Genomic DNA, 27,109 nt, shown 5'->3' with positions numbered 1-27,109 from the left:
TGTAGAGTTGATGCCCTCCATCGATGAGTCTGGACTCCCTGAAGGTGTGATATATAATAATTAAATGAAATGTAATGGAAAGATTTACTTTATTTCGTTGAGAGCCCCATCACACTTTAGTTGGTTTATGTTACCGTATTACTGTATTTAGTTGGTTTATGTTACTATATACAGAATGCATATCTTGCAATTTGAAAAATCATTAAGTAATATGCATATGCGACAGAAGTTAATTTTGTACAGACGAAATTTCCATAACAAAGAATTAATATGATCGTTTCATAATAATCTCCGTGACTGTGTATTTGACATAAATACCTTCTACCAGGTATTTATGTCAAATACCAGGCATTCCGTTAAGACCAGTCGTAGATTGTATAGGTTGCCCAACTTACAAAATCTCAAAATTTTTATCTAATTTACTCTCCTCTTCAACTAGAAGAACTGATACTTATATAAAAAATACTTTGGATTTTAAAAATAAAATTTCAGATCTTCATTTGGACGTTTCTGATATCATGATCAGTTTAGATGTTGTTTCTTTATTTACAAATGTGCCTCTTTCGGAAAGTATTGAATTACTACAACAGGAATTTCCTTCAGACATTGTAAACTTATTTGATTTTGTAATAAATTCTGGTTATTTTTCTTTTAAAAATAAGTTATATCAACAAATTGAAGGAACAGCAATGGGTAATCCTCTCTCTCCTGCTATCTCCAATTTCTTTATGGAACATTTTGAACAACGTATCTTTGACAATATTTCTCCCAGACCTACTCATTGGTTCAGATATGTCGATGACATTTTTGCTGTATGGAATGGCTCTTCTGATGAACTTCAACAATTTCTCAATAAGTTAAACGCATTTCATCCTAGGATCAAGTTTACCCTAGAAGTAGAATCAAATAAGCAGTTAGCCTTTTTAGATCTTCTAATTCTTCGCCAACCAGATGGTAACCTACATTTCTCAGTTTATAGAAAGAAGACTCATACAGGCCATTATATCCATGCGGAATCTCATCACCATCCCAGTCAAAAGGCAGGAACTATTAAAACACTGGTTCATCGGGCCCACTCCTTTTGTTCTACAGACGATCTTTTACAGAAAGAAATACGATATATAACTTCTTCCTTTCTATCTAATGGCTATAAGAATTGCTTCATTAAAAGAACTTTGAGTAGATTTAATATGTCTCCCTCTTCAAACACAGAGGAAATAACGCGCATTACCATCCCTTATATACAAGGCATCAGTGAACGTATAGCAAAAATTTTAAAACCACTGAATATTTTTGTTGCCTTTCGACCTTTTAGAAAAATCTCCACCTTTCTCGCTTCTCCAAAGGACAAGCTTCCACATCTCAATCATCCAGGTGTCTACCAGATTCCGTGCTCTTGTGGATTATGTTATTTCGGACAAACGGGAAGATCTGCCTCCATTCGGCTAGAAGAACACCAATCTTATATTGAATACTTTAAACCTGAAAAGTCTGGACTTGCAGAACATGCCATCTTCACTAGACACAGAGTTCATTGGAAAAAGACAAGAGTTCTTCACAAAAGTCAGTTTCTCATGGAACGCCTTTATAAAGAAGCATGTGAAACTCTACTTCATTCTCCTAACTTAAACAGATCCGACGGCTTACGTCTGTCCCCTTTATGGGAGATAGTACTTTACAAATCAGCTAATCTTTCCTAACTTTTTATTGTATTAATTTTTTTTTTTTTTTTTTTTTTTTTTTAGGAAAGTTATTGACCTTTTTAGTTATCTTACACCAGCTACTTAGGTGGCGCTTTTTGGAATTGTCAGTTAATGTTTAATTTTTGTGCCTAATTGTACTGAAGATGCCTGTGACACACGGGCAAAAATTATACCATTAAATAATTTTTCTACGCGAGTTTTTCCGTTATATTTTTATGTATTTTTATGTATATTCATAATAATCTCCGTGACTGTGTATTTGACATAAATACCTTCTACATGGAATTCTTTCTACATTTGTTTTGTTGAAGCAGAATGATATACAATAATGCTGAACAAGATATTCCATTTGTCAGAAAGAGTCATAACATACTGATTTTGTTAGAACAAGACATTTTACTGCTATCTTCCTGTACTTTAGCGACAACTATTCCAATAAAAACTGTCGGGTCAGGCAGATGAAACCTCTGTATTTCTTTCCATCTTCCCAAATTCTTCCTTCATGAACAATGTGCTAGTTCAAGTTTCTCTTTTCCAGATCTTATCTTTTTTAAAAAAAATTTTCATCGAAATAATCAGCTATCTATCGGGGATTTCAATATTGTCAGATTTTTTTTAATATTTTCTAGGACCCTTCTACCTGCATCAGTCCACCAAAATGTTGGTCCTTCCTATAGTTATTTTCATGATTTTATGGTATGAAACCCCTGTTTCGCTAATCTTTCCTCTGTTTAAAGTCCATAGCCAACTAAAATTAGCTCTGCTCACACATTCCTGAATGCTAACAGTAGCAAGTACCTTCCCAATATCCTCATTTGAATTGAATATCTCAGCTGAATATCACTTTCCAGTTTTGTGATACCACTTTCCTTCATGTGATCCATATAGATGATGAATAACAGTGGATATAATGGGCACACTTGTCTCACACCTAATTTAATATTAAACCATCTTCCTCTACTTTCTTCAATTCTAGCTACTGATAATTCAAATATACACTACATACTGCTCTATAAAATATCCATTTACACAATATAATTCTAGTGTTTTGAACAGGTTTTTCTTCGCACCATAGATCATTGATTTCAAGATCATTGGAATCATGATCTTGAAAAAGCATATGATAAGATTGAAATTGAAATCATGGAACACATCTTGATATATTCCCATGATTTCTCAACTATTTTCCTGAAAGTGAAAATATGATCCCTGATGCCCTCTACTTGTTCTGATTCAAAGTATTCTTCTCTAAAAAGTTTTTTTTTTATTTTCATATGCGAATAATTTCATATGTTTCTATTTTCACCTACACCATGATGATGATGCCAATTCCTGAAAAATCCGCACATAGTTACCGCAATATTTCACTTGGCCAGCATTAAGCCGATTATATGCCAAATTGTGCCCCAAAGTGAGGTATTTTAAATTTAATGGAGTTTTGGAATATTTTGCTTTATAGCAAAATACATCATCATCAAATTCCTGCCATGTACCCTCAAGGGGTGTACAGGATATGATAGTACTACATGAAAAAAAATTACATCGTTACTAACTTCCTATCTACAATTTTCCTCCAAATCAATCTGTTACTTGTCAAGACTCCAACATTATCAGATCTTATATTTTTATCATTTAAGGCACTTTGTACCGTATCAATCCACCTATATCTTGGTCTTCCTCTGGGTCGTTTTGCTGCCAACCTGGCAGAGAACACTTGTTTTGCTAATCTTTCTTCGCCCATTCTGTTTAAGTGACCATACCACCTGAGATTAGCTCAGCTAACGCATTCCTGGATGCTGACAATGTCAAGTTCTTTCCTAATATCCTCGTTTTTAACATGATATTGCCATTCATGCCATCTGTTCATGCCTATAATCTTTCTCAGGACTCTCATATCTGCTGTCTCTAGGCTTTGGTCAAGTGTTTTACTTCTGACCCAGCTCTCAGATCCATAAGTTAAAACTGGTTTGAACACTGTCTTGTATACAGCTAATTTAGTGTTCCGACTAATTTCTCTCTTATTCCATATGAATTTATTCAATTGACTTCCCACCATACCAGCTTTGCTGATTATGTTGTCTATTTCTATATTTAATTTACCATCTTCACAAAAAACGTGCCTAAGTAGCTGAAATGTTTCACTTGTTCCACAGGTTCCCCGTTCACAACACAGTTGACATTTTCAATGCTTCTGCCTAATTTCATTGTCTTTTTATTGCTGACCTTCATACCATATCTATTACAACAGTTATTCAATTTACTCAGAGAATCTTGCAGACTCGTAGCAGATTTATTTAGAAGTATAACATCATCCGCATAGAGCAAAGAGCTGACATTAATATCTCCAATTTTGATATCATGTTTAATACCACTTTCCTTCATAATGTGATCCATATAGATAATGAATAGATGGGATAATGTACATCCTTGTCTCACACCAGATTTAACATTAAACCATCTTCCTGTACTTCAATTCTAACTGCTGACTTACAACTCAAATAAAGACTAAGTATTGCTTGATATAATGCCCAATTGACACCATATAACTGTAGCGTATTGAATAGCTTCTCTCTTGGTATCTTGTCATATGCCTTTTCCAAATCGACAAAACTTAAATACAGATCATTGTTATATTCCCATGCTTTCTCGACTATTTGTCGTAAAGTGAAGATCTGATCCTGACAGCCTCTATTTGGCCTGAATCCAGCTTGTTCTTCATCCACCTTTTCTTCCACAATTCTTCTCAACCGTTTCTCAAGTATACTTGCATAGATCTTGCCAGGAAAACTCAGGAGGGAAACACCTCTGTAATTCTCACATTCAGTTTTATTTCCCTTTTTATATATGGGTACTATTAGAGCTCTACTCCAATCATCGGGAATTCGTCCCTCTGTCCAGGTTTTCTGAACTATGCAGTTCAGCCACTGTAAGATTTTTATACCACCATACTTCAGCATTTCTGGTCGAATATCATCTACTCCTGCTGCCTTTCCACATTTCAAGCCTTTGATGGTTTTTTCTACTTCAAGTATGGATATGTATTCCTGAGTGCATGCCTGGTCAGTGTTTTTACCACTGTACTGTCATCACTGTCTGTTTCATTTAGCAGTTTTTCGAAGTAATTACTCCATACTTCAAGGATATCTTTTTCTTCCGTTTTCATGTCACCTTTATCATCTCTAACTCTTTTCTTTCCTCCATTTCTAAGCTTTTTCAACAACCTCCAGAATATTTTTCCGCCTTCTTGATATTTATTTTCTATATTCTTGCCAAAGTCCTCCCATGATTTTCTTTTAGCTAGTTTTACACACTGTTTAGTATTCTTGCATTTGTCCCTGTATTCTCTAAGAGCACAAGCTGACTTATTTGACAGGAATTTTTGATTTGATTTCTTCTTTTCCTTCCCTGCCTCTTTAACTTCCTGTGTCCATCATGGAGTTCTAATTTTTCTATCCTTGCAGACAACTTCACCACATGACCTCTCTAGCTGAATCAATCAGTGCTTTCTTCAAGGCTTGCCACTGAATCTCCAAGGTTTGATTCCTGTTCTCAAACTCTTTCATTTTTTCTTCAATAATCTTTGTGTATTTTAGTGTACAGTTCACATCTGAGAGCTCCTCAACTTTTATTCGCTTTAAAACTTTCTTACATGTTATTCTTTTCAATATGAAATTCAATTTTATCCTGCTCAAGACTAAATAGTGATCACTTCCAATTACAAATCCTCTGTACACTCTGGTGTCCTGAACCAGGGAGAAAACATCACTATCAATAATAACATAGTCAATGAGACTTTTCTTTTATAGTTATTTTGTTTTTGTAAAACAAAATAGTCAATAAATATATTTAATCTTTATATATAGTCAATAAATATATTTAATCTTTAATATTGTTTAATAGCATATATTCCAGGTAACCAATTATCTTAAATCAAAGGGCGCAGCAAAATGATCTTAATTGGATCCTGCATTTGCTGACACCTAATAGTTTGTTTAATAAAAATTATATTTTCTTTTCATGTTGTAGATATCTAGTAGATACTAACAGGTTATCTACTAGCTAAGTACAAATGAGGATGGGCTGGATTTGGGACTTAGCCGAACAAATTGTACTCTCTATTGGCTTAAACCAAAAATGCATATGATGATAAAACATCATGAGATTTCTTGCCAGTTGGGGCATCTCCTGGTTAAACAAAGCCCCTGCTGTTGTCATCAGGGAACCCAGGAGAACAGTAAAAAGTCTGAAACAAGCTCCAACTCAATATCTAGAAGAAGAGTAAACCCAATGTCAGAAGAACTGAAGATAGGAACCATCAAAATAAGGAGTATTAATAGAAAGAAAATCGAACTTGCAGAAGAATTGGAAAAGTACCACATGGACATAAATGGAATTATTGAGACAAAGAAGAAAAAAAAAACAGGTGAGATCTTACCAACTAATAAGTACAGGATGTTATATTCGGACAATAATGATCAAGGAGAAGGAATAGTGATAGCTTTCAACACCAAACATGAAGATAAACTTGATTGAAAGGCAGTTTCAATTAAAGTGAAGTAGTCAAACTTCAAAATGGGGAAATGGACAATGAAAAAACTTATTTGTACCTATGGTCTCACAGCAGGCTCTTCTAAGGAAGAAGTGGAAGAATTTTTCGTCATTAGAACAGGAAGCTAACATAAAGTGGAAAAAGTGGTCCTTGTTAGAGATTTAAACAGCAGAGTAAGGAATGAATCCCAACAGGCATATAGGAATATTTTATGAAAACTGGGAGAAAAGAGCACAGCTACTAATAATGGTAAATACATGCTGGATTTTTGCTCAGGACATGGACTAGTCATTACTAACACCATGTTCCAATATAAAGATGTGCACAAGTTAGAGAAGACACAAGAAATAAGAAAAGTCTCACTGACTACGTCATTATTGATAGTGATAACTTCATGTTGGTTCAAGATATGAGAGTGTACAGAGGATTTCAAATTGTATCACTTATCTCTGAATCCTCTCCATCACCTCCTGATCCCCAAGAAACACAAGTGACCAAATCTGTGCACAGTAGTCAACATATGACCGAATCATAACCTTATAAAAAGGGATAATAATAACCTCTCTATCTTTAATTGTCAATGTGTTCTTCAGCATCCAAGTAATCCTCTTAGCTATTTTGTCAATTCTTGCAATATGTTCTTTGAATTTCAAATCTCTATCAACCATCACCCTCAGATCCCTAGCCTCATCAATTTCCTGTAAACCAGCAAAATCAATATGATACAAAATGTGTAATCTTTTCCCTCTGAAGTGCCTTACCTTACAATGTTGCATTGACAACCCTTTGCCCACATTTCCAATTTATTTAAATTAACCTGTAAGATATCTACATCACCTATATTATCAACTATTGTCCTCCCTAGTTTTGCATCATCAGCAAATAACTGAATGCCCCTCTTCAAATCTTCTGCTATATTATTAATGTACAAATTAAAGAAATGATGTAAACTTAATCATATAGTGCTCATATAGATCGGGAAATTGATGTTAATGATGAGTAATGAATGACTGGAATGGACTGTCAGAATAGTTTTGAGTATTCTAACAGTAAATGATTTTAAGGAAAGATATGATTGGTATTGTGTGAATAATGGTTAGCGTGGATCTTCTGCAGTGAACCTTCTGACTCGATGGAGGAGCCCATAATAATTGTTTTTGTTATTATTATTAATGATTAATTTTCCTTATTAATAATACTAACTAAATCTGAAGTAGTGATGTCATGTAAGCAGAACAAAGCAGATATCTCTATTCCAGAAAAAAAGATGCAGAGGAGACTAAGGTATAAATGGATTGATAAGAGTTAAGACAAATCTTCTAAGTGCAGATCAAATTAAAAACTTAATAACATAATGATTTAAAAGAAAGTTATGAGCAAAAATTTGTAATAGTATTAACTACACTGCCATCATAGCATCATGTGCACGACTTGAAGATAATGATGATGATGACGACAAATAATTACAAGAAATAGGCATTTCTAGTCATTTCTAGATATACAATGAAATAACTTGCCTGCTTCAGCAGCTTGCACTAGTTCAGTATCGTCAAACTCTAATGCTGGTTCAAAGTCACAGCTGTGATCACCAGGAACACTATCACTGTTTGAAGATCTAGTTGACTCTCCTGCTGAAAAGAATAAACAAGTAGTAAGGAAAAAAATATTACCTATAACATGAACAATAATAAGATAAGACACTATGGAAACAGCTGATAACACAATGTAGATGACTGAGAAATAGGCTGGGCACTTCTCTTAAAAGAAACATTTGTCAGTTTTAAGCCATATACAGTCTTAACAATATACTATATTTGGATGCAGCTGGATATGATCTGGAGGTAAGTTAACAGCAAATAGTAAACTGTCATCATAATTTAACACCATAAAAATTTCAAATATTAATCCAAAATTAACTTTAATGTAACATTTTGATTCTTTTTCTATAGATGATTATCTCCACTTTTTAAAGACTTGTAGTTATACATAGTTTAATCTCTTCTGAATAAGATTACTATTAAAAAAAAATCATAACACATATCAGTAAGTGAAATTTCAGCTGGAAATTTTATATCTCATATGGACAACAAAAATAACATAAATATCATTATCATCATGTGCTTTTTTTTTGTATGGCTTCACTCTTAAGCTGTCAATATTAATTAAGTCACTAAGTACATGAAGCAAATCCATTACTATTAGACATTTATAAGTCTTTGTAAACCACAAAGATAATCTTGGAATTACAAGTTCATACATGAAGAACAGGTGATAAAAGATAACACGAATCAACAGTGCAAGATCAAAATTGAGATTAGATTTTACATACAAATAATGAAAATTTCATTTATGGACTGGATTGATAGGCGCAGCCAAGGCAGTGAGTGTGTCAGAATTGGTAGATGCAGCACTGAACATCTGCTTTTTGCAGATGACCTAGTTCTGCTTAGCTCTTCCACAGATGACCTCCAGCGGACCCTGGATAGGTTTGTAGCTATTTGTGCAGAAGCTGGAATGAAGATCAGTGTGGCCAAAACTGAAACATTTGTGGTCTCAAGACAACCATCTCAGTACACTCTACATGTGAGTGGAGTCCCACTGAGGCAGGTGGAGAAGTTATACCTTGGGTCCATATTCATGAGTGATGGAAAGTGGGACGTAGAGCTAGATACTCGAATTGGCTCAGCAAGCACAATATTGCGGGAGCGTGGCCGTTCGGTAGTATTGAAGCGGGAGTTAAGCCAGAAGGCAAAGCTGGCTGTCTTCAATACAGTCTATGTCCCCATCCTCACTTATGGTCATGAGAGTTGGGTAACGACCGAAAGAATGCGGACACAAATCCAAGCAGCTGAAAAGAGGTTCCTTCGAGGGGTTGTGGGACTGACAAGACTCGACAGAGTCAGAAGCTCTGCAATTCGGGAAAATCTCAATACTCAACCGCTGCTTCTCCATGTTGAGAGATCACAGTTACGTTGGTACGGGCACCTGGTCAGAATGCCACAAGAGAGGCTCCCTCAGCAGGCCCTCTTTGCCTTCCACGTGGGAGGCCACGTGGAAGGCCAAGGACTTGCTGGATAGATTATATCCAAAACCTTGGAATCCCACCAGAACACCTGAGCTTGGTGGCGGAGGATTGTGACCACTGGAAGTTCCTTTTGCAGCTGCTGTCCCCACAACCCAATTAGGAAAGGTGGGCCTTGAAGATGTATGTATGTATATATAATGAAAATTAAAAAGATAAAATATATGATTAAAGATATTTTATGTAGATTTCTGAAATTTTTCCTATCAATCATTTCCTTTCTAAATTTAACAGAAACGAATATAATTTAAAAAATCTAATTAGGTTTTTTGCAGAGATGAATGTTGATCTAGCATGTGGATTAAAGCATGTGCATACATGCATAATGGAAAAATGAAAGCTTGCTTCTTATAGGCTGATAGCAACCACAAAATATTCGTATACTTCTACTACATACAAATTGTATGCTGCACCTGCATGCACAACACTGAAACTTGTACAGCTAACAAAACTGAATAACTAAATTTTTCTAACTGTGCAAAACTTTTCTGGATATGAATGAATAATTTTTGTTAAGATTAATACACTATGTTGCCAAGAGTGTCCGGACATTCCCATAGCTCTATGTTGCCTCGCCCGTGTGATGCAGATACATGTCTACAACACTATATATGCATAGACATGTGGGAATTAGCAATGTAGACAGTCTTTGCCATCAGGATGAATGGATGAAAAGAAATGAGTCCATTCAAACATGGTATGATGGTTGGAGCCCACAAGTTCAGTCTGAGAGATTTGCGTCACATTGTATGTGTCCCGTTCTAGTGTTAGCGATGTTATCATGAAGTGGAAATGTGATGGAACCACCAAACTCCCTCCCCCAAACTGGTAGGCTGAAGAAACTGAGAAATCAGGACTGGCAAGCTCTCAAGCATGTTGTCACAGTAAATTGTCAGTCACCCTTAACAACTCACAAATGACTTCTGCATGAGCTCTAGAACGGATGCCAATGCTAGAGCTATTCACGGGGAGGTGTTTGCCCTTGCATTTCATGGTCATGCTCACAAGCCCTTAATTACACCTGTCAATGCCCAGCACCATCTGGAATCAGCATACAACACCATTGTTGAACTATGGATCAATGAAGAGGTCCTGTGGCACGATGAATTGTGGTATACAGTCCGGCAATCCAATGGATGTGTCTAGACCTGGCAGATATCAGGTTAACGATACTTACAGGAATGGCTTGTATTGACCATGGAATATGAAATCTGGAGGCAATGGCATAATGGTCTGGGGCTGTTTTTCCTGGTTTGGACTAGGACCATTCATTTCTGTGTGTCTGGATCATTAAATGATGATGCCTACAATGACATTCTGGACAATTCTGTTTCTTCCAACACTGTGGCAACAGTTTGGAATAGGCCCTTTCCTATATCAGCACAATAACGCACCTGCTCACAAAACAAGGGACCTAGCTCCATGGTTTGAAGACATGGAAATGGAAAAATTAAACTGGCCAGCCCAAAGCCCCAACCCTAATGAATACCTCTGGGATACGCTGCAGCAAAGGTTGTGTGCCAGACCTACTCACCCAAATAACACTCATCAGCTGTTTGCCCCACTACAGGAGGAACGGAAATGAATTGCAGAAGCAGTTTACCAGAACGTAGTGGAGCCTATCCCAAAGGATAATGGCTGTATTAGCAGCAAAAGGAGACCCAACCTCGTATTGATAGCAATGTGTGGTAACAGGAAACACCAACAGTTGCTGTCCAGACAATTTTGACAACACAGTGTATAATTTCTAAGACTTTAGCAACCTCTCTATTTTGAAAAATCTCTCAGATTTAAATCTATGGATTAATCTCCTTCCCTCCCCCCTTTCCCAATTCTATTCTATGGTCTTAATGATGTTGTAAAAACCAGATGTACCATTCATCATATTCTTCTTTCCAGCAGTTTAATTCTAGTTGATCCTATGATCTGCCGCTCTTCTATTTATCTTTGGCATCCCTTTTCATAGCACCATTGTTTTGTTGTTTTTTTCATATCTTCCTTAAAGGACTTTCTTGGCCTTCCCTTTGATGCTTTCTTGTTACCATCACAACAGATGCATTCCAAACTGACTCTTCCAGTCCATCTAAATTCCAGTCCCTCTCGCAGTAGTCAAATCTCTCGGGAATGATCAGTTTAAGGCGTCTACAGGATGGTTGGATAGTTTTAAGCTATCGAAGCTTAAAACTATCCAACAAAGGAATGAAGTCTGTAGGGAACTAAAGATGTGGATGAAAGTGTAGTGAGTGAGTGGAAACCAAAACTGCTAGAATTGATTTCACCATATGAACCTAAAAACATTTACAATGCGGACGAAACAGGATTGTTTTTTGTGGCATTAACAACAAAATCACTCATGGTTAAGGGAAAAAAGTGTACCAGGGGCAAAATGTCCAAAGAAAGACTTACAGTGTTATTGTGTGGATATATGGTATGAGAAATGGAAAAGGAGCAAAACCAAGATGTTTCAAGAACCTCAAAATTAATAATTTACCAGTGATTTGGAGAAAAAATAAAAAAGCTTGGATGCAGCTACACTGGAAGAGTGGTTAAACATGTTTAATGCAAACATGAAGAAGAAAAATAGAAATGTCATCCTTTTTCTTCACAATGCTACCTGCCACCCAAAGGTAACACTTTCAAATGTGAAAATCGCCTGGTTCCCAGAAAATGCAACAAGTGTATTACAGCCCATGGATATGGGTGTTATTTACACATTCAAATCACACTACAGACGATTTCTGATGCAATCATTGATTTCGGATGTAGAAGAAGATGATAGCTCTTATGCATTAGCAAGATCTATATCGGTTCTGGATGCTGTGAATTGGATCAGGTTGGCAGTGAAGAAAATTAAAGCAGAAACAATAAAAAAGTGTTTTGCTAAAGCTTGGTTTGGGGAAAGTGATGTGGCAGATAATTTGGAGGAGATGAGTGAAAACATTGCTTCAATATCCAATCTCTGCCGAGGAAAAGAATTTTCCTGTGATACAAAGAACTTTGTTTGGAGTGATGACTATCTAGCCACATATTACAGCTTTGAATCTGCTACAGCTCTACTAGCGGTAAAAAATACACAAAATGACGATGTGGAGGATGAAGGAGGAGAACAGGATATTTCAACGAAAATTTGTACACATGAACAGGCCCTTCATTGCATCAGTGAAGTAATGCAGTTTGCAATTGATTCAAACTCTTCCAGACTGCTTTAACTATTGTATACAGTTAAGTACTACATTCAAAAAGACATGATCACAAAAAAGTGGAAACAAGTGTCTTTGTTGGATCTGTGGAAGAAATCTCAATGAGTTATTATATATTGGAAATGTGTAATGTGCAGTTAATAGAGTATTAATACAGTACTTTAATAATGTGTTATTATTATTATTACTATTATTTTAATAACATAGGCCTACAAGTATCACCTACTTACAAGAGCCAGAGCTGCTGATTTTCACTCAAACAGGTATGTACCATGTAATATGATTTTAATGGATTTTAAATTTGTTTGCAATTTTGTATAATGCGGAAACTTGGCCAATGTGGAAAATATATTCGGTCCCTTGCGATTATGCTTTGAACAAGTTTCACTGTATATATAGTTTGTTTTTTTTTACCTTGGGTGTATTATACATTAAAGATACCAAGAAATTTTATACTTAGTTTTTATCCTTTCCCCAAGGAAGCAAAACAATGTTTTGCATGTGAAATATATTCACATCTGAGCTACTTTTACATAGAAACTAATGACTTCATATCACTTGTCTTAGTATGTATCCCATAATGCAATGATAATGGGAAGGACTACTACTCAGACCAGTTTCGACCTTTATTGAGGTCTCATCAGTGGGAACCATACCCAGGAGAGATACCAATGTTGAAGTAATGCAGACATTATATACATCTCATATACAAGTAGTCAAAACGTGCTTGACCTTATTAATAAAAATCTCTGGATGAGAGAGAGATGTAGAAAGTTTTTTTACTTTGGTTTATTATACATTAAAGATAACAAGAAATTTTATCCTTGGTTTTAATCCTTTTCCCAAGGAAGCAAAGCATTGTTTTGCTTCCTTGTGAAAAGAATTAAAACCAAGTATAAAATTTCTTGGTATCTTTAATACACACACACACATTTTAGTATACTACTGATGTATCATTCATAATTCATCTAATTTGATAATAGCCATTCTTTCAGTCTATTCGAAACATGGAAATTTATATCTATATAACTACAGAAGAATCCAGCATTTTTATAGAATGCGTAATGTAGTGTATGCATAATGTACACAGTATCATCCACTTATGGTTATGCAGATTGAACTACCACATTTTGTAACAAACTGGAAGAACAGTTTCAATCACATTAGACCATAACGAGGTTTGACAACATGGGAAGTTCTAGCTGAACATTTTAAGTAATGGTCATTATAAATAACCGCTAATGATGCCAGGTGAAATCCATAAACTGACAAATGTCAGTCAAAGAAATCTTCTCTGTCCACATATATTAATTTTCAATTACATGCATACTTCGATCCACAAGATAAATAAATCATCACTAATAAAATATCCAGATGGATCATGAAAAATTTAGTCTGGTATAAGTAAGCTTCACTATTAAAAGAGGTTGAGAAGCACTGCTCCTCCTTGATGGCATCTCCACTTTGATGCCTTGGAAATTTATACGTTAAAGTGTAAATTGGTTATTAGTAGAATAGCTCTTGAGATCATTGATTCTTGCAATGATCTCAAGAGCTATTCTACTAATAACTAAGTTAATAGGGTCTCCCTGGAGAACAGGGCCAGAGATGGATGCCAAAGTGAGAGAGAGAGAGAAAGATTGCAATTCTCCAGAGTGAGAGCTGCTGGTTTGAAGGACTGATAAAGTGATTAAACAAGTGTATAAATGTTGAAGGTGGTGATAAGAGAAATAAATGTTTTTCTGAGATTGATATTTCATTTATTTCATTTTTTATAGCCTTTTGTAACTGAGTTTCATCAGTGTTATACAGTTTGTAATTTTTCCATCCCAAAATGTGTAACTTTAAATTATGCCACATTAAACACACAAAAATCATTGTCATCTGACAGTTCTATCAGACTATTTAAATCATCCTGCAAGATCTGCACATCATCTTTATTAACTACAGCCCTCATCAGTTGTGCATCATCAACAAATAACTGAATATTTCCCCTCAAACCATTCTCTATGTTAAAAATATACAAAATTCAACAGCAGTGCTTTTATTAAGGAGCCCTGTAACATTGCATTAGTCATCCTCATTCTCCCATATTCTACCCCATATGTCTCTCTCTCCCTCTGTATGTGTGCGAGCGCTCGTGCGAGTGCGCATTAGCCATCCTCCTATCCATGCTACAAGTTCATATCCATTGCCATTTGCTCTGACTTATGCAATAGATTACAAATTTCTGGGATATTATGACAAATGCATTTATAAAGTATGGTATAGTAGTATCATTATGTAACCATTTCCTTTACCGAATTCAATGCTGAAATCACAACCACACATCAATAACTGTCAGTAAATTATCCTTATCATATTCCTATTAATTTATTTCTATATTCTTCCTTTAAACTTTAATGAGATACTAATCAGTCTGTAATTTGCTACTTTTGTCTTGGAGCCTCCTTTATGTAATGGAATTCTTTGACCATCTTTCCACTACCTGAGAACTTTGCCAGAGTTGAGACTCGAATGCTTGATCAGAGGCACTGTCAAATATTGTCTCACACACACACACACACACGCACACACTTCAATGAGTTGAATGACTTATCTCAAGCTTTTGACTAATCTTAATATAGAAACCAGATTATCTTACCCATTGTTCACCTAGAGTACAAAATATATCACAGATTAACCTTTCGTGAGTAAGATTCACATAAGAGACAGGATTCTCTGTCAGTTATCCAAAGTCGATAAAATTTTTATGACAGATAAATTGGATCAAGGATAGTCATACTATGATTCTGCTGGACTTTACAAAGGAATCTGAGGGGATAGTACATGGAGATAAGTAAGAAACTGCTGACATAGATAAGAAGATGGCCGAATCAAATGTCAAAAAGTAATATGAAGGAGCAGTGGCGCACTCAGGATTTAATCTTGGAGGGGGCCGAGCACTCAAGATTTAATCTTGGGGGGAGGAAGGGCGAGCACTCATGATTTAATCTTGGGGTGCGAGTTGAGTAGACGATTTCAGAATACACACTACGCATTGTATAAGAGTTATGACTGAGCATCTGCAGTGATCGCCAATACATGATACTTGTGATCTCCTCTTGTTTGGCTCAGTCAAACGAAGTAGAGCCCGAGCACTACTTTGTTCGCCTTGCGTTCACAGTGGCCAGGATTGCCGAGAGCTATTGGGTATTCCCACTACCTTAATTTCCTAATTAAAATTCTTTTAAAAAAATAATTTTAATTAGGAAAAGATTTTTGGAAATTTTTCTAGTGTTTTTTCCCTTTTTCTTTTTGGGGGAAGGGGGGGCCAGGGGCCCCCTCCCTGGGTGCACCAATGTGAAGGGGTAGAGAAGGCATGGCTGGTGGTGTGCCATATGCCCATACTTAGGCTGTTGTTAATTTATATATTGCTGATATAAGGAATGATTTGAGAAGGAATATTTAATTGTTTGCTGACAATGCAAAACTGAGAAGGGAAAACAGTTCATAATTCATAAAGATATAAAACCCCTGCTAACTGAGTTAAATAGACTGACAGAGTGGCCAAATGATAATGATGATTAGCTCAATATGGCAAAGTGAAACCTATTCATCACTTTGGGATGAAAAAATGACAATCTCTATACATTGATGGAACTGTACTGCATGAAACTGATAAGGCTCGGTATTTGGAAGTGATGATGGACTGTGAAGTTCAGAAGGCATTGCAAAAGTGTATAAAACAGCTCAAATGATCACTTGGAGGTTGAAGACATAGTAAGAAGCAGAGATAAGTACACAGATTTGGTCTCTGTTGTTCCTTGGGGATGAGGAAGTGTTGAAGAAGATAACACGAGATGATAGCAAATGACCTAAATAGTGATTCATCTGTGGAGTGCTCCTTAAGAGACTAGACTGAAATTTGGTAGGTTACAAAAGGAGTTTTACAGAATAGTTTTTTGCTGAAAAAATGTTTCGATACATGACGAGATGAGTGAGGAGGCCACCTGTGGAAGTTATATAGGAATTGTCAACAAGGGTGTGAGGACTAGATTTTTTTCACTTCATGAGAAGGTTGCAATAACTTTTGTTATTGCAGCCTTCTCATGAAGAATCTTTGGACTCTACAAAGATTCCTGAATAATAAGTTGTATTTTTCAAGTGAACTCTCAATTGATAAACATCAGCACAGAAGAAAAGAGTCTAAAAAAAAAAAAAAGCTTTGTTTTGCAAAAACTATTAAAAGCAAGACAAGTAGAAAACAGCATTTGTCTTTATATGGACTCTTGGCAGAGATCGTCTTTTAAGCAGTGCGATATCAAGACAATTCTCATGTCACAGATTATATTCTCATAAGCTCTTGATAACTACCAAAACTTTATAAATTGAAAAGATTTACTTTGTTAGTAAATAATATTGGATATGCTTTATAACATTCTTCTTCAACCTTCTGGTTCTGTCCACTGCTGGACGAAGGTCTCCCCCATGATTTTCCAGATCACTGTTTTCTGCCTCTCCAATCCATCTCACTCCTGCAATTTGTTCCAGTTCATCTCTCCACCTTCTTCTGGGTCTTCTTCTTTGTCTTGCTCCATCCATTGGTCTCCACTCTGTTATTTTTCTAGTCCATCTCCCATCACTGCATCTGGCAATATGGCCAACCCATCTCCACTTAGCTTGTTTAATGCATTTTACAATATCCATGAAACCTGTTTGAGATCTTATCCAGATATTTGTCTTCCTATCTCTTAATGTTATTTTTAGCATACTTTTTTCCATGCGATGTTGTGTTGCTCTCAGCTTTTTGTTTAGGGCTTCTGTTAAAGTCCATGTTTCTCCTCCACGTGTTAGGACAGGAAGTATGCACTGGTCGAAAGCTTTCCTTTTTAGACTCATAGGGATGTCACTTCTGAATATGTCTCTCATTTTCCCATAAGCCATCCATCCAAGGTGAATTCTTCATTCAATCTCTTTTCTTTAGCACTCCTCAAAGGATAACAATTGGCCCAAATATACATATGAAGTAACTTGTTCTATTTCATGGTTTTCAACTTTGATAGTTCTATGGTTTATGTATTTATTCATCATTATTTTTGTTTTTTCTCTATTTATTTTTAATCCAATTTCTCTGGAGGCTTCATTTAGCTGATTTAGCCTTTCTTCCAGATCTTCAAGATTATCTGCTATTAGGACAATATCATCTGCAAATTTCAGATGATGCAGCCTTTCTCCATTTATGTTTATTCCTTTTGTTTCCCAATCAAGGCTTCTAAAGACTTCCTCTAGTGCAGCCTTCTGTAATTTAATTACAGAAGTTGCATTATTGTAAATATGTTTTAGTGTTTCAATATATGGTTTCTCAGTTCCCTGGGTTTCAAGTGCTTTTAGTGTTGCAGATGTTTTAACTGAATCAAATGCTTTTTTCGTAGTCTATATAGGCCAGACATAAGGGTTTATTGTATTCAATTGATTTTTCAATGAGCTGTCTTAATGTGTGAATATGGTCCAAAGTATTGTAATTCTTCCTAAATCCAGCTTGCTCACAGGATTGCATTCCCTCTAGTTTAGATTTTATTCTATTATTTATAATTTTTGTGAAAACTTTATATATGATGGAGAGTAGGCTTATAGGTCTGTAGTTTTTAATTTCTTCCTTATTGCCCTTTTTAAAAATTAATATTAGAAGTGAATTATTCCACAATTTATAACATTAATTACTGCTAATTATGCTTTAACAGTTTCTGGTGCAAAATTAAACCTTTGAGGTTTTCCTTTTTCTTTTAAACCACATATTCATCTTTCTAATGATTATGCAACAACTATAATTCCGTTACTTTACAAGCAAGAGCACAAATACCTATACAATGGATTTGTGCTCCTTGGATTGCTGGAAGGTGTCACATAATAATAACATACATGTACATTATCAGAATCTACTCAAGACTGTATATTTGTTAACACCACAGATGTTTAGTTTTCTACCTACAGCTGATTTTGATTTAATTTTGGGGAAAAAAAAAAAAAGTCCTTCATATTAAAGGTGAAACTAGTCATCTACATAAAACATATCACTGGATTGCGTTTTTTTTTTTGTTTCCTTCGGACATTAGCCACAAACTGTTCCTCACACACACACACACACACACACACACACATAAAATACAGTACAATATATGAGTAAAGGAAAGATTTTGTGCCTTCTTATCCTTCTTCAATATGTTGAACTGGCCAATAATTAAACTGACAAAATAAAGAATCAAAAATATTTCTGCTGAACAGAAACATTTTTGATCCTTTATTAACCAAATGTTAATATGTCTATTTTTGTTAATGTTAAATCACTTACCTTTATTCAAAACAAAGCACATAAAAAGTACTTTAACATATTACTACATATCCAATCAAAAAACAGACTAATTATTCAGAAGTACTGATCACACAATAATATGCAGTTACATACTGTGAGCCAGAGATGGCACAGACACAATCTCATGCGGAAATGACAGGTGTTTGTATTATGTATGCATATCCATGTATGTGTACTACTGTATATGCAACAGTCTGCCTACATCTACAGTAAATTAATTTGATATAAATGTACTTAATAATTTTTCAGTCTTCTGTTTTCATTTTTCTTGTTGATGCTTTGCTGAAGTCAAGGATCAGAAAATAATTGATTAAAAACTGAAAAAGCTATATATTTAAAGCTATAAAAAAGTAGCTTATACTTTATCTAAAATAACATTATGAATTTGCTACATTAGCTATGAAAATACATACCACATTATTTAAGTAATAGCATACCAGAATCAGTAATATTGTATCAATCAACATTACATTTTATAATTACTAAAATTTAACATTTTAATTATCATTAATTTTAATAGTTAAAAATGTTAAATTATGCACACACACACAATTTGAAATGATATATATTAAAGTACATGCCTTAAAATGTATAATGTATATTGGCTCTGTTAAAAACAATGCTAGTTAAATGATCATTTTATGATCAAGTATGAACTACTTTTAATAGTCTAAAATATATAGCTGTTACAACCTGGTTTTTAACTTCTAATTTATACATTGTTTTTAGTGAATGGATGTACACATAGAAAGTGATCAATTAATTTTAAAAAAATGGAAGTCATAGCTAAGCTGGTAGTTTCTGAATTAATATTAAACAATATTTTAATGGTCTGGGCTAACTTGACACAGAAACAATATGTGAAAATAGTCCATTTACAGAAGATTTGTCATGCCATCTATGGATCACAGAACATGTACTGATCCACAGATGTCTGGATGGACAGTCAGAGGCCTTTGGTGTGGTGGTTGCACCATGAATAGTGACCTCCAAGTAAAGTGTGGTTCAGTAAATGTTTCCAGACTTCTATCAAAGGTTTCATCTGACATTATCATATCACAGAAGTTCTATGAGCAGATTATCCAGAATGAAGCTGATATGGCTATGATTGAAATGTCTTCATGTATGAGCATATGACTATCTATTGTAAATAACTTTATGCCACATGTTGATGAAAGCCAGTTGGATTGGCGAGCTTAATATTTGCAGCATTTGATTTCTAAGTAAATTCAAATTCAAATTCAAATAAATGATCTGTAGGTGTTATGGATACAAGAGAATTTTCATATTTTGAATATTTCCTTGTATCCTATAAGGAAATTTTCAAAAGTGTTATAAGGATATATTTATCATGAGGGAAGGAAGCACGGGTTTTGATAAACATATTTGCATAATCAATTAGCTGTTAGTTTAGGAAAATCTGCTTTAGATGTTTAATTTCATGATTTAAGTCTGTTAGAGATAGAAAATTGAGATGTACTTATGAACTACACACAATTATGGACTTTATATGGCAAGAATATTATGATTCAAACAGTAATGCAAACAGTTTCCTATAATAGTAGGTTTGTGGGAGATTTTGGTGTTAATATAGTGATTAAATCTGGTGGGTGATATTAAGAAAATTAACAGTTTTTAAACCTAGTGCTGAAGTTATTAAATAAATCTAATATGCTATCCTGCATAGAAGTACAGGGCATTGTCAACATATCTACCACGGAATGATGCCAGGGAAAGGGAGGGGAGAATTAATAGAATAGTAACTTCCAAATGTGCCAAGAATAATTCATGATCACTAATATTTGGCCCAATGGTAGTTCAAAGATATGGATGTAATTAACAAAATAATTAGCAGTGTGTAATGCTACTCTTTTACTTACTATATTTTGGAGGAAGTGGTGGAGATGAGGGATCTGGGAGTGATTGTAGACAAGGATCTAAATTTTGGGAAGACATTGCTACAATCATGAAGACAGCACAACAGATTATGACAGTGATGCAGAGGACACTACGTGTAGAAGTAAGGATGTCATGGTTCCATTATACACCCAATTCTCCATTTACACGGTAGATTGGTTCCAGAAAAAACCGTGTAAATGAAAACCATGTAAAAAAGAATACAGCGCATATGAAAAAATAGAAGAATGGTTCCAGATGTGAAAACCTGATACGAACAATAAGTTATTTACAAACAAAACATGAAAATCATTGAATAAAACTATTTCAATGGAATATTTTTTTGTTTTAAATACTTAAAGTATATACATATATATCTTTCTTAAAGAAAATAGTGTTTCACTAATAAAACAGAAATTCGAAAAGGCCCAAATGCATCCATGCATATGGTTATCAGTTAAATTTTATTTGCCATCACTTTCTCGCAGCAGCCGCATTCTTTTGTGTGAGAATGGAATGAAATCACTTCCATCACTTGAAACACTTTGGCTATCCTGTTCACATTGTAATGGCGAAACATTTTCTTCAGTAAAAGGAACTAAATTAGCACTAATTTCTAATAATTCTAAAGGTTGATTTTTTTTTTTTACCATTAACTCTGTAATTAATCATTGAGATCCTGTTTTGACTAGATCTTTGTATAATTCTTCATATCAAACCATGCGTGACTTCATTTCACGTTTAAACTGTTCAGCTCATTCAGTATTTGGATCATGTATAAAAAATTACTTTGCAATTTACTAGCCATTTGAAGCCTTTCTTTAATTAATCCTGCAGCGAATGGAATCTCTTCATCATCACTTTTTCATCGAGATTCTCAAGGATAGCTTCTATTATTTCCTCATCACTAACAGCCTTGTCAACCATTAGTTCTTCAATATCTGCAGACGAAAAATCATCAAATCCTTCTCCACCAACTGCATGTGCTAATCTGATGATATTGAGATATTCAGTTGTATGCAAAGTACAGGGTTTTCCTTTTTTACACATTCTGGCCAAGTAGCTTTCCAGCATGCATTTAAAGTTGATTGTTTCAATTCTGATAATGCCAGCTTAGCAAGTTTGATGCAATCCAAAATAGAAAATTGCAACCACACATCAATAACGGTCAGTAAATTATCCTTATCTAGTTTATCCAAAATGTATTGGAATGTTCTTCTTATGTAATAAGTTTTGAAGGTAGCAATCACACCCTGGGGTCTAGTAGTTGTATTAAGGATGTTGAATTAGGTGGCAGAAAACAAAATTCCACATTCGGGTGTTCTAAAACAGGATGGACAGGCACACTGTCTATAATCAATAAAACTTTCAAGTCCAGATTTTTCTCCATCAAATAGCATTTAACTTTTGGAACAAAACATTGATGGAACTATTCATTAAAAATTTCTTGTGTAACTCAATCTTTTTTATTTGCCTTCCAGTGCACTGGCAACGTGTTAAAATCCACACCTTTCATTGCCCGTGGTCTTAGGGATTGATTAATGAGTAATGGTTTTAATATACAAACTCCTGAAGCATTGTTGCAAAAGTCACACGATCCTTAGCTGCTTTAAAGCCACCAACACTTTTTTGTAATTTCGCTATATAAGTTCTACTTGGCATTTTTTTTCAAAAAAAGGCCAGTCTCATCTGCATTCTAAACTTGATCAGGAGTGTAGCCACCATTTTCAATAATTCATGTTTAAGTACATATGTACCGTTCTAAGAAATGATAATTATAATGGAAATATCCTTTTTAACAGAACTGAATTCAAAGAGAAATTTTAAAAATAAGCGCCATTTGAACTGTGTTAAATCAAAATATGCAGTATAAAAATATAATTGCTTTTATTTTCTAAACCATGTTATTTCGAAATCGTGTAAAAAAAAGGCCGTGTAAAAAGAGAATTAGCTTTACAAGGCTTTCATTAGGTCACATGTGGACTATTGTGTACAGATTTGGTCACCTAGTTTTCAAAAAGCTGAGATGTTGTCAATGTCCAGAGACAACTGACTAAGATGGCTTTTGGTCTCTGGATGTTGAGTAAAAAGACAGATTGAGGAAATACAAATTGCAGACTAGTGAATAGGATGAGGAGGGGTGATATGACTGAGACACTTAAGCTATTAAGTTATTAGCAGACTCATGTAAATGATGTTTTACACAGAATGGGGGAAAAGGGAAAACAACAGGTCATCTGTGGAAGCTATATAAAGGAGGATATATAAGGGTGAGGAGCAGATATTTTTTGCATGAAGAGTGGTGGGTGATTGCAATGAATTGCCTGAGAGTGTTGAATGCAGAGACAATAAACATATTTAAGGCATGGTAAGATAAACTGTATCTGTAATAATGGAACCTCCCACAATGGGTCTCATGATTTCGTAAAGGTCTGATGATGATAATATATCACATCAACTTCCCATATCTTTTAGTCTATCTATGAAATTTTAGTCCATCTGCTTTTAAAAATACCTATCATCCAAATTGCATCTTATTATTATCATTCATATTCTACAATATTCGAATCTCAAGATTTATATAGCTTTTAATATACTTCAATATCATCTACAATATTATACTGTAGTTTACTGAATTGTAGTTAATTTAAATGTATCTTATACTGTTTATATATTGGTACTAATTTTATATTTCATTTCTAATCCATATATTTCAATTTATATTATACTTGTTCAAATTAAGTGGATATTGAATCCAACATTATTTCGAAGCCGAATAGAGAATCTCCAAGAGTTTTGTGCCAAATATAGAAACTATAAAAGATAATTAATTTCGGCAGATCCAAGCGTAAGCAAACCTTTCATGACAGGGGCAACTCATAGTAAAGGTCTCCACCTTTACTATGAGCTCTGAACACTATCCTTAGTATTTCCCATAATGTAAAACATCTCTTAGCGCAGTGCTTCCCAAACTGTGGGCCGCAGCCTCCTTGGGGGCTATAGGTTTTGTTGGGGGGGGGGCCGTGAAATAATGAAAACAAAATTTTTAATCTTTTAAGACTAAGTAGATTTTTTGATCTTAAAAGAAAGGTATTTAATTTTTATTATTTCTTTTTTGTTATTTTTTATATTTTAATGGAAAAAAAATCACAGATTGGTGCGGATTCGTAAATTTTGCTTCCTGCGTATTTCAACGTTTAACGAATATTAGTAAATATATGTTTATTACCTCAAGGGCTCACTTTAGTGAGTACGGGCATGGCAAACCCAAAGTACCTGATGCTGGACCATGCCTTACTTCATGTAATATATATCTGTTATATTATTCTGTAGACTGGTCCCTCCTCTTCTTTTTTTGCTTCTTTCTCCTCTCCTTGCTCCTTCCCCCTGATGCTATTAGAGTATTCAAGGGCTAGGGGTGAGTCTTTCCTATCTTGCTAAGTCATTTCGTCTTATGCAGCCACCGAAGGAGGCAAGCTAGCCTCAATAGGTGCCGGTCCCAAGCCTGGATAAATGCGAGGGTTGATGTCAGGAAGGGCATGTGGTCGGAAAACTTCAGTGCCAACTCAAACTATGATTATGAGTCAAAGAGAAAATGATATAAGGGCTAGGGCGTACCCCTTAAGCGACACGCAGCCACATCGCCCTACAGTTGCGAGAAGTGGACGAGGGCTACCGCATCAAGGGCGGGTGCGGTTAAAGAAGCGAGCCCAGCAGGTGGAGAGGATGTTGTGAGTGGGAACACTGAATGTTGGAAGCATGACTGGAAGGGGAAGAGAGGTGGCAGACATGATGAGGAAGAGTAAGTTGGACATTTTATGTGTGCAGGAGACAAGGTGGAAAGGCAAAGGAACTGGGAGACGGATATAAATTGTTCTACTCTGGAGCGAATAACGAGGGAAGAAATGGTGTAGGAATTGTGGTGTGTGGCAGAATGAAGGGTGAAGTACTGGACGTGGGTAAAAGGAACGACAGGATCATGCGAATGAAATTGGGTCTTGGAGAAGAGCAGGTGGTCGTATTATGTGTATATGCCCCGCAAGTTGGTTGTACAGCAGAGGAAAAAGATGAGTTCTGGAATGTGTTAGATGAAGAAATGAGGGAATTGGAAGAAAATGAGATGGTGACTGTCGGAGGAGACTTGAACGGGCACATAGGAAGACAGAATAGAGACTGTGAAAGGGTGCATGGTGGCCACGGAGTGGGAATGATGAACCAGGAAGGAGAGAGGGTTGTGGACTTTGCAGTAGCGTTTGATCTGGCAATTGTGAACTCATTTTTCTACAAGAGGGAAGAACATTTGATAACATTTAGGAGTGATAACAACATCTCACAAATTGACTACATTTTGACTAGAAAAAAACATCTTAAGGTTGTGACAAATTGTAAAGTAATTCCAACAGATCAAGTAGCACAACAACACCGACTGCTGTGCGTAGACTTTAAAATAAGATCGAAGATAAGAACTTCTGGATGCCATGGGATGAAGACAATTAAGTGGTTTCGCTTAAAAGAGGAGAGTGTGAGGAATCGTTTTAGGGAGAGTGTGTTAGAGAGGATTTCGGATGGACTGGAAAGTGTACAAGATTGGTGGAAACATAATTCAAAAGTAATCCTGAGCTGTGCTATCGAGGTGCTTGGCGAGACATCTGAAAAGATTAGAGAGCAGAAGGAGGGTTGGTGGTGGAATAATGATGTACAAGTGGCAGTGACAGCTAAGAGGAAGGCAAAGCAGAAGTGGGATGAGTCAAGAGTGGAAGAGGACAGAGAGGTGTACAAATAGAGAAAGCAAGAAGCCAAGAGAGTTGTGGCACAGGCGAAGGCATATCAAGATCTGTATGACCAATTAGAAACAAAGGAAGGACAGAGAAAAATTTACCAACTAGCGAAATGTAGAAATAAAGCAGCAAAGGACATCTTACATGTGAGGCAGATCAAAGATGATGAAGGAAGAGTATTATGGAGGAATGTGGACATAAGAAACAGATGGAAAATATACTTTGAGGGACTTTTGAATGAGGAAAATGCAAGGACTCACAGAGGAGATGGGCAGCCTTCTGAGGGGATGGTGCAGAACATCAGTAGAATGGAAGTGACGGAGGCCATGAAGAGGATGAGGAATGGAAAATCGGTGAACCCCCGACAGAATTCCAGTGGAGGCATGGAAGGCACTGTGGGAAGAGGGAATTGACCTGCTGTGGGACATGTTCATGAAAGTTTGCCAACAGGAAAATATACCCGAGGAATGGAGGGAGAGTACTCTTGTTCCCATCTACAAGGGTAAAGGGGATGCACAAGACTGTAAAAATTACAGAGGAATAAAGTTGATGTCCCACACAATGAAGATCCTAGAAAGGGTTCTTGATGGTAGATTGAGGAAGGAGGTCGAGATTGCAAAGGAACAATTTGGCTTCATGCCTGGTAGATCAACAACAGATGCTATCTTTGGGTTACGACAGATGATGGAAAAATATCGAAAGAAACAAAGGGGGCTACATCCGGTATTTATTGATCTGGAGAAAGCATACGATAGAGTGCCAAGGCAAGAAGTCTGGAGGTGTCTGAGGGAGAAGAAGGTACCGGAGAAATATGTCAGGTTGGTGCGGGAAATGTACAGAAATGTGAAGACAAGTGTTCGGACCTGTTTGGGACAGACAGAAAGTTTTCAAGTAACAGTTGACTTGCATCAAGGGTCAGCATTAAGTCCGTTTCTGTTTAATATTGTGATGGAGGTGGTAACAGAGGAGGTGAGAGAAGATGCCCCTTGGACAATGTTGTATGCAGATGACATCTTGCTGTGTGTAGATTCAAGAGAAGAAGCGGGAACTAAACTGGAAAGATGGAGAAAAGTACTGGAAGAGAGAGGTATGAGACTGAGCAGAAGTAAGACAGAGTATATGTGTTGCACAGTGGGCGGTGGCGGCCAGGAGACAGATCTGGAGCTGGAAGGAAATGTCATCAGGAAGGTGAGAGACTTTAGATACTTCGGTTCAACAGTGGAAGAAGATGGAGGAGCTGAGAAGGAAGCGGGATGCAGGATACAAGCGGGTTGGAGGAACTGGAGGGAGATGGCTGGAGTGTTATGCGATAAGAGGGTACCGATCAATCTGAAAGGCAAAATTTATAGGACAGTAGTGAGGCCAGCTATGACATGCTATAGAAACTGCGGCTCTGAGGAAAAATAATATCAGCAGGATGGAAGTAGCAGAGATGAGAATGCTTAGGTGGATGTGCGGTGTGACCAGAAAGGATCGTCTGAGAAATGACTATGTCAGGGGAACAGTGAAAGTTACGAACTTAGGAGCGAAAATACAGGAGGTTTGGTCA

General features: G+C 35.9%; 1 protein-coding gene and 1 long non-coding RNA gene across 2 annotated transcripts in view; one reads left to right on the top strand and one right to left on the bottom strand.

The window, feature by feature from the left end:
* The window catches only part of LOC150105145 (rho GTPase-activating protein 1-like), a 199,467-nt gene that overhangs the window by 135,243 nt on the left and 37,115 nt on the right, over window positions 1–27,109 (bottom strand). The window contains exon 2 of the mRNA XM_090396180.1: window positions 7,770–7,880. Coding sequence (XP_090252306.1) covers window positions 7,770–7,880 — 111 coding nt within the window. The remainder of the gene's footprint in view (window positions 1–7,769; window positions 7,881–27,109) is intronic.
* The window catches only part of LOC150105144 (uncharacterized), a 90,401-nt gene continuing 71,353 nt past the window's right edge, over window positions 8,062–27,109 (top strand). Inside the window, exons 1-2 of the long non-coding RNA XR_016548594.1 lie at window positions 8,062–8,093; window positions 12,742–12,797. This is a non-coding gene — a long non-coding RNA (uncharacterized LOC150105144). The remainder of the gene's footprint in view (window positions 8,094–12,741; window positions 12,798–27,109) is intronic.

This window comes from Typopeltis vanoorti, chromosome 7, assembly GCF_054136105.1.
Source record: "Typopeltis vanoorti isolate ZY-2024b chromosome 7, IOZ_Tvanoo_1.0, whole genome shotgun sequence".
NCBI classification, from domain to species: domain Eukaryota; kingdom Metazoa; phylum Arthropoda; class Arachnida; order Uropygi; family Thelyphonidae; genus Typopeltis; species Typopeltis vanoorti.
The sequence above is the reverse complement of the archived record's forward strand: the minus strand, read 5'-3'. Positions and strand labels throughout refer to the sequence as shown.